Source organism: Desmodus rotundus, chromosome 12, assembly GCF_022682495.2.
Source record: "Desmodus rotundus isolate HL8 chromosome 12, HLdesRot8A.1, whole genome shotgun sequence".
Lineage (NCBI taxonomy): Eukaryota > Metazoa > Chordata > Mammalia > Chiroptera > Phyllostomidae > Desmodus > Desmodus rotundus.
This window is the reverse complement of record NC_071398.1, coordinates 1,844,206-1,851,920: the sequence shown is the minus strand read 5'-3', so window position 1 is coordinate 1,851,920 and position 7,715 is coordinate 1,844,206. Positions and strand designations below refer to the sequence as shown.

General features: G+C 58.2%; 1 protein-coding gene across 1 annotated transcript; it reads right to left on the bottom strand.

Annotated features, from left to right (window-relative positions):
* Positions 1-1,429: 1,429 nt before the first annotated feature.
* UQCRFS1 (ubiquinol-cytochrome c reductase, Rieske iron-sulfur polypeptide 1) lies at positions 1,430-5,993 on the bottom strand. The gene is made up of 2 exons (XM_024551562.4): positions 5,718-5,993; positions 1,430-2,342 (listed from the first exon to the last, which is right to left on the bottom strand). The coding sequence occupies exons 1-2, from the start codon at positions 5,929-5,931 to the stop codon at positions 1,732-1,734; spliced, it is 825 nt and encodes a 274-aa protein (XP_024407330.2). The 5' UTR covers positions 5,932-5,993; the 3' UTR covers positions 1,430-1,731.
* Between the last annotated feature and the right edge of the window lie 1,722 nt (positions 5,994-7,715).

Below are 7,715 nucleotides of genomic sequence, written 5' to 3'. Positions count from 1 at the left end.
CCCCTGAACAATGGCACTCATTCATCTGTCCTTTCGCCCATTTACTCGGCTGGAATTCAGTGAGCATCTGTGAGGGGCTGGTTCCAGGCGGGAGAGGGGCTGGGAGGGAATACAGGGGAGGCCGGGGACAGGCCAGGGGCGGGGGTGCCACTCTGACTAGGGCACGGACAGCCTGTCGGCCCCGCAGGCCTACCCGGCCCCCGTGAGCCGTCCGAAGTCCACGGCTGCCATCGTCCTCTCTGTGCGAGGCCTGGGGCCCGAGCAGGGGCTGGGGCACTGACTCCAGACAGCCGGACCGAGTCCCCTGCCAGGCCTGCCAGAGGAATATGGCGGCCCGTCCCACAGCCCCCAAGTGTCCAGAAGGTTCTTCACAGCATGCCTGTGCCCTTCTGCTGAGCCCACTTTGCCTGGTGGACACCTCCCACGTACTCAGCAGCAGGCAGACCCCCAGCAGGAGCTGACATGATGTGGACAATTATTTAAAATGCATCAGCTTCTCCCCCTTCAACTGTGGTTCTCTTGCCCTTCAAAAGTGCTATGACAACCCTGTTACTTACAGTGTCTTCTGACCTTCGCAAACAGTCTCATCAGACAAGGAGTTCAAAGGTCAGAGGGCTAGGCTTGGGGACCGAAGCTGGCCAGCATTTAGGACACGCCCGCAGACACATCAAGTGCAGGGGTCGGAACTGGGGGCTTCCGGGTCATGGACAGCACAGCCCCCCGCTGACCGCGTGGAGCCACCCCGAACCGCGCTCGCCCTTCCCGAGATCCGCCTCAGCCTCACGCTGCCAGCTGGAGACGTCCAACCTGTGACGACCTTTTCACAGCAGTCACCACACAAGGGCTCAGCGGGCCTTTCTTCTGGGGTGTGCTCAGGGCACCTGTAGGCCTCTGGAGTGGGGCACCGCTGGGCCCCCAGGGCGTGGGGCCACATTCCCGGACAGAGCAGCACCGGAGTTGCTCCGCACACCGTCGCCAGGTGCTGCCTGTCTGCGCTGCTCGTCTGGGACACCACCTCCCGGCTCGCAGCCAGCAGCAGCCTCTCCTTGGTCACCTACATGTGCTCGCAAGATCAGAAAGCCCTCCATTTAAAACAGAAACCTTCAAGAAGTGGGGAACTGGCCGTGTGGGGCACACTTTGTCTGCCACTTACACCTAAATCCCTGACCTAAACGCCACAGCCCGCAGACCGAGAACACTGCCGCCGCCGCCGCTTCCCTGCCCCGGTCAGCGCCGCCCCACCAGTGTCACCCCAGTGGCAGTCTGTGTGCGGGGGCGGGGACGGGGGCGCATCCAGGACTCACGGGCAGAGGGGGACCCGTAGAGGCCCGTGTCTCAGGCCTGGGTGGCGGCCGGCCGGTTTAACCTCACAACCTCGAGCTCCCCAGCAACCGCGGCCCTGACCAGGATGAGTAAAGGAGAACGTCAATCAGACTGCACAGGGACCCTGTGCACCAGCCAGTGACTTTTAATGACAACTAACGATCAAAGACCCCGCCCCTCTCACATCCTCGAGCCCGACCGAGCTCGACAGGGGCTTTATTAGGTGAGTGAGTAGCAGGACTCAACATTCGATTCGCTCCGCTCACGTTATCACCACGTCATTAGCAAATACGCCATCAGCAGATCTTACAGTCCCACGTCGGCGGCCGGAAGTACAGAAGACCTGCTCGCCGGGCCCCTCTCCTCGGGTGGCCGGGGCCCCGGGGCAGCACAGGACACGCCGGGTCTCTAGCCCACCACCACTATGTCGTCACTGGGGAACTCGTAGGAGGGGACCTCGAGGTTGAGAGGCGCGGGCCCCTTCCGGATGCGGCCCGACGCGTCGTAGTGCGACCCGTGGCAGGGGCAGTAGTAGCCGCCGAAGTCGCCCGCGTTCGCGATGGGCACGCAGCCCAGGTGGGTGCACACCCCGATCAGGATGACCCACTCGGGCTTCTTCACGCGCTCCAGGTCGTGCTGCGGGTCCCTCAGCTGGGACACGTCCACGGCGGCCTCCTGCTCCACCTCCTTCTTGGTGCGGTGGCGCACAAACAGGGGCTTGCCCCTCCACTTGAAGGCCATGTTCTTGCCCTCGGGGATGTCGGAGAGCTTGATCTCGATCTTGGACATGGCCAGCACGTCCGCAGAGGCGCTCATGCTGGAGACAAACTGGGAGACGACATTCTTGGCAGTGTACGCGAAGGCCACAGTGGTCGCCGCGGTCACCAGGTAGGAGAAGCCCTTTCTAGCCTCGGCACTCTCCCGCGAGGACTTGGTGCTGTCGAGCACCTCGGCGCGGCGGTAGTCAGAGAAGTCGGGCACTTTGACGTCCGTGTGGGAATAGCGGACAGAAGCGGGGGCTGCAAGGTAAACAGAAGGTTAGAAACACCATGGGGTGAGGGTCCCAAACGGGGGATACATCAGCCAACAGGCCTTCGTGCATTCACAAGCAAGAACCGAGCTGTAAAAACGTGAAAGATGGCACGCACTGGTCTCAGAAACGGGCAGGTTAGCAGTGCCAGCATCTAAAACGCTACAGCGAGATGAAGCCCGCCGCTACCCTCCACACTGGTTCCTCCCCCCCGCACACCGCCCGCCCGGGCTTCGTGCGACGCAGGGCCTCTGCGGAGAGTCAGATGGCACCGGGAACAGCGCTGTGTCCGGGTCCCCGAGACTCACGGCCCCAAGCCCACTGCACAATCCTGTCAGAAGGGACCCTGCAAGTCACCCAGTCGGCCCGATGCGCTGACTGGGCCGCCTTACTGAGTCATCTTACTGAGCCGCCTTATTACATTTCTCATCTATCTGTTCTCTGAAAGGACGGCTAAAAATTCATAAATACCAATTATAAGATAAACAGTCTATGAACTGTTAGCATCACTTTAGCTATAGAAAATTTAGGTTATTTCTATTTCAGACCTTAAGGTATAGATTTGCATTACTTCAACTTCAAGTAAAACCCCTAACTGGCAGAAAAGGACAGCCTTATCAAGAAAAAGCAGCTATCAAAATCAAATAAAATCTCCCAAAGAACCAAGCTTTTCAGTATGTTATGGGGAAAGAGGCGGCGCCCCCCCCCCTCCCCCCACGGAGGGGCCCCAGCTCCTCTGCGGGCGGGCACAGTCCTTCTGGGCGCCTGGCTGCTGCAGGACGCAGACCGGCCAGGTGTCCGCGTCGAGGGAGTCAGATCACGTGCCCTGTCCTGTGGCATTTTTAAATGTCTGAAAAATAATCCACTTGCTGGTTTCACTGTGAAGCATGTTTCAGGATGCAAATCTGTGCTTAGAAAATGGGTCACCAAAAATCCCTCACTTTTAGAAAATGTGTTGTTTCCAAGATGAAGTGTATTTTCACATAAGTTGCAATTCGACTGGCTCTCAGGGTCTAACTTTACAGGGAGGCCCGTCAAAACTGCCCGGTGAGCTCTTCTGGCTACACCAAGACACAGGCAGTGACTACTCGATTATTCCCAACTACGGCAAAGCGACACTCCCGACGTTCCGTGAGCCACTGCCCTACCCCCACCTAACGCTAATCTGTCAGTGGAGGCGGGGGGGGGGGGGGGGGGGTGTCCAGCACGAATTACTCTCCCTTAGCATCTTCTGGGATTACATCATTCCTAAAAGGGACCGAAGTAAACACTTCTCCATTAAAAATGGCACAACCCTCAACCAGGTAACGGCACACACAGAGACGTTCAGAAGCAATAACCAGTACGGCTTTGACGGCCTCAGCTGGGGATCTGTTGGCAAAAGACACCCAGCGGTCTGCTGGCCTCCTGCGCAGCGGGTCACCCTTCCTGCGGGGCTGGGGCGTAGAGAGGGCCCTGGGGCATTAAACAGCCTGGTGCAAAAATCACTCTCCAAATCTACACGAACTGCTTTTGTGACTTTTAAAAGCAAAGATGCTAGCTAGATTTAGTTCCCAATTTAAGCAAAATCAGCTACTTATAGAGAAAATGGGAGGCAGCGTTACGAATCCAGGTGTGTTGTCTTGTCCTGTTTAAGGTGGGCTCTCGGGCACCGTGGAAATCTTCCTCCACTCAGGGACCCTCTGTTCCAACCCCTGCCAGCCCAAAGCCTCCACTAACTGCCTTCCCACAGACGACCACGACAGGAGGGTCTCCCGTGACCTCAGCCACAAGCTGCGGGGCGTGATTTCAGGCAGCTGGCTGCCGCACAGAGCCCCAGCGTTTACCAGTTCCAGGGAAAAGGAGGTTCAGAAGAAGCCCCCTGGCCACCAGTGTGACACATTCCAACGACGCTGCTCACCTGTGCTACCAGACTGTCTCCTCCCTTACTGTTTCTCACCTCCAGGCCAAGGAGGCCTGCGAGGGAACTTCGTTCCCACCTGGAATGGGTTCTCCGCAACCCAACGTGTCCCCCAACAGACTGCCACTGTGTTCGCTCAGAAACATTCTGCGCCAGCTGTGTGCAAAACCCACCGTGAGGGGAAAGAGAAGAACCAAGGAGACCTTCTCCACACCCTCAAGCTCAAGGTCAGAGGAATCGCAGCAAACACAGCACAGCGTGGGAAGTGTCATGTGCCTCAAAAAGCACAGAGGAGTCAGCAAACGACAGACTTCCTGACCTGGTCCCTGACACGGCAAGGGCGGGGAAGCATCGGAAACGCAGGAAAATGAGCAGGAGTGTCACTGAATGCGCAGAGAAGAGGGTGGATGGAGGTAGCATCATGGGGGCAGCTGGGTCGTCGCATAGGGCAAGAGTCACCAGCTCTATTGTCACAGCCCCGGCAGGTGGCACAAGGGCTGCTGTGGGCCAGGGAGGCCTGGGGGAACTGAGCCGGCACCTGCTGCACCCACGGAGCACACCACAAGACTCAGGAGGAACGAGGGCCCAGGGAGACCAACTCCCAACATTTCAAGGGTCGCCAGAAATCCTCCCAGGTTTTTAAAATGATGCGGGTGACACAGACTAAGGCAACTGGCCCGAAGGCGCCAATTCAGGATGTCCAGGACAGCGCATGAACACAGAAAGGAAGACAAGGCACAGAGGGAGACCAGGCCGTGCCAGAGGGTGCGCTGGTCCTGCAACCTGGCCCCGGGAACAGTGTGTCTCCGCACCCCTACCCCTCATCCGCGACACGGGAGGGCCACCTACAGCTCTGAGATGGACTGCCTAGTGTGCAACTCCTGAAACCATCGCTGACGCCTGCACTGTGACTGACCTTGAGGCTGTGCTGCTGTGCGGACTGTGTGTGCGGCCGGGGCACAACCTCGATCGGTGGTGGCCAGCGGGACAACCTCCCAAGTATTAGTAGTTCCCACTTCTGAGCGTTTATCAAATGCCCCCCAAGTGCACTCATGGCTTTATGTCGGCTATTTTCATCGCAACCTCACGACACAACCCGCGAATTCGGAAGAACCGCTGATCCATTTCACTGGTGAGAAACTGATGGGCGCAGTCGGAACGCGGAGCTCTGGAACGTAACTGATGGAAGTCAAAACGGAGCTTGAGGCCGGGAGCCCGGCCTGGCCGCCGACCGAGAGACTGGTGCCGGGGCCCGGCTGCCAGAGCCGGTGGACACCTGCGATCGCACGCCCGGCGGTGTCCTGCCCAGGGGGGACACGGGCCCGGGAGCGCGCCGGCCTGCCCCGCTCCACCCAGCCGGCCGCCCGGTCCCATTTCCCTGCAGGCCTCGCCTTTCTGCGCGGACCCCTGGGCCCAGGGCCAGAGAGGGGGAGAAAGGGGGGACCCCTGGCCCGGCTGGCTCACCATTGAGGCTCACGATGGCGACCAGAGGCCGGCTCGCGGCCTGGCCGCTCAGCGACTCGCGGCAGAGGAAGGGCCGCTTCACGTCCAGCACTAGCGGCTCCGAGGCGGTGGGCACCGCGGCCTGCACCAGGGGCCGCAGCGCGCCCGCCACCCCGCGGGACGTGGCTGACAGGACTGGCGCGAAGGGGCCGGAGCGGGCGGCAACCGACAACATGGCGACAGCTGCTCCAAACGCCAAGCCGGTCACAGAGACGACCTTCCGCCCGCCGCGCAGGCGCGCGGAAGCGCAGGCGGCGCGGGGCCATGACGTCACGCGCCGGCCGGAGAGCGCTGGCCAGGAGGGGTGTGCGTCGGGGGCGGGGCTACAGGCCCACGTTAAGGGCGGGGCCTCGCAGGGGTTGGGTTGCGGCGCGGTCCTTCAGCACCGGTTCCTAGCGGTGGCATTGCTGGCGTCCACCCCAAAGGGAGAGGGCGAGAGAGGGCCCCCGGGAGCGTTTCGTGGGCCGGCTTTGCAGTCCCGTGGGCAAAAATCTTCCTCTACGGTGTCTTAGGAGTAAGAATAAGTTATCATAATAGTTTAAGTAGGGATAATAATAGTTCTTAACGTATGTGCGTATATGCTTCATATCCTAATACATATAAAATAGGCTATCCATATAAAACCCAGAAGAGAGACCAGTACATAGTAACCGCTGTGGGTTTACTATAAGTATTATGGTCAGTATCTATGAAATCAAAAATAAATTCTGAAAAGGCCAGGGACTTAATGCGCGAAGCTTAATGATGACAATAGTGATAACGGCTTAGGTTTATTAGGCATTTGCCATGTGTTAGGTTTGGCGCTTTACCTTCATTCTTTCCCCGATAGTCAGAGCCCCTTGAGGAAATGGAGAGGCGCTGCCCAGGGCTGGGCTGGCAGAAGGCCGCGAGGTGGGGCCCCTGCCTCCCGAGTCTGTGCCCCCAGCCAGGCGGCAGTCTCCCTGCATGCAGGACCACGTCTCCTGTGGTGAGAAAGTTATTCCCTTTTCACTTCTTTTTCAACCCCTCCGGTTACACCAATGAGCAAGTCCCAGTTTGGTGCCAGCCTGTCTTTAACTGCTCTCTAACGTTTGCTACTCTCCCGGTGAATCCAAAGCCCTTAGCAGGGAGTTGAATCTAGAGAAGATTTAATAACACTTTATTTTCTATCCACACTGATTTTCCAATGATTGTAGTGAGATAGTTTGTTTTACATTTATTTAGATCGAGAATGAGCTGATTTAATATTAAGTAAATATTAAGACAAGCAGCATATAGATTTGGCAGAATTGTGATGAGGGAGGGGAGTATGAACCAATGAACTTTCCCTGTGCTTTGCATGGGCCCTGTGGCTTGGGCAAGTTGCCTGACCCGTCCATGCTTCAGTCTCCTCACCTGCAAAATGGGGATGGTCGTGATGCCACCCGGGGGGAGGGAATGCACTGATGTGTGTGGAGCACCTCCCAGGGGCCTGGCCCATCCTAAGCCCCAGGTGAGGCTTTGCTGGTGTTGCTTTGACCTGACACGTCACATCCCCTGCCTCCTCCTCATTGCCTTTGATTTCTGCGGACTCATTTACGTCCTCTCTCCAGGTCCACACACACTGACCACTTCCCCCTGTACCCTCCTCGGGGCTAGGTCTGGGCTGTATTGGCCAGGGTGTGGAGATGGGGTGATTATCCCAGGTCGTCTCGGTGGGCCCAGTGTAATCATGGGGTCCTGATCAGGACGGAAAGCAGCAATTGCGCTGCTGACTCGGGTGTTGGCGGTACAGAGCCTGGAGCCCAGGAATGCGGGTGTCTCGTGAAGCTGGAAAAGGCAAGCAGACAGACCCCCCCGCCCCCCGGAGCCTCCAGAAGTAACAGCCCCGCTGACTCACTTCAGACTTCTGACCTCCAGAATTGGAAACTACTAAATCTGTGTTGTTTTAAGCCACTAAATTCGTGGTGATTTGTTACAGCAATGACAGGAAACGAATGC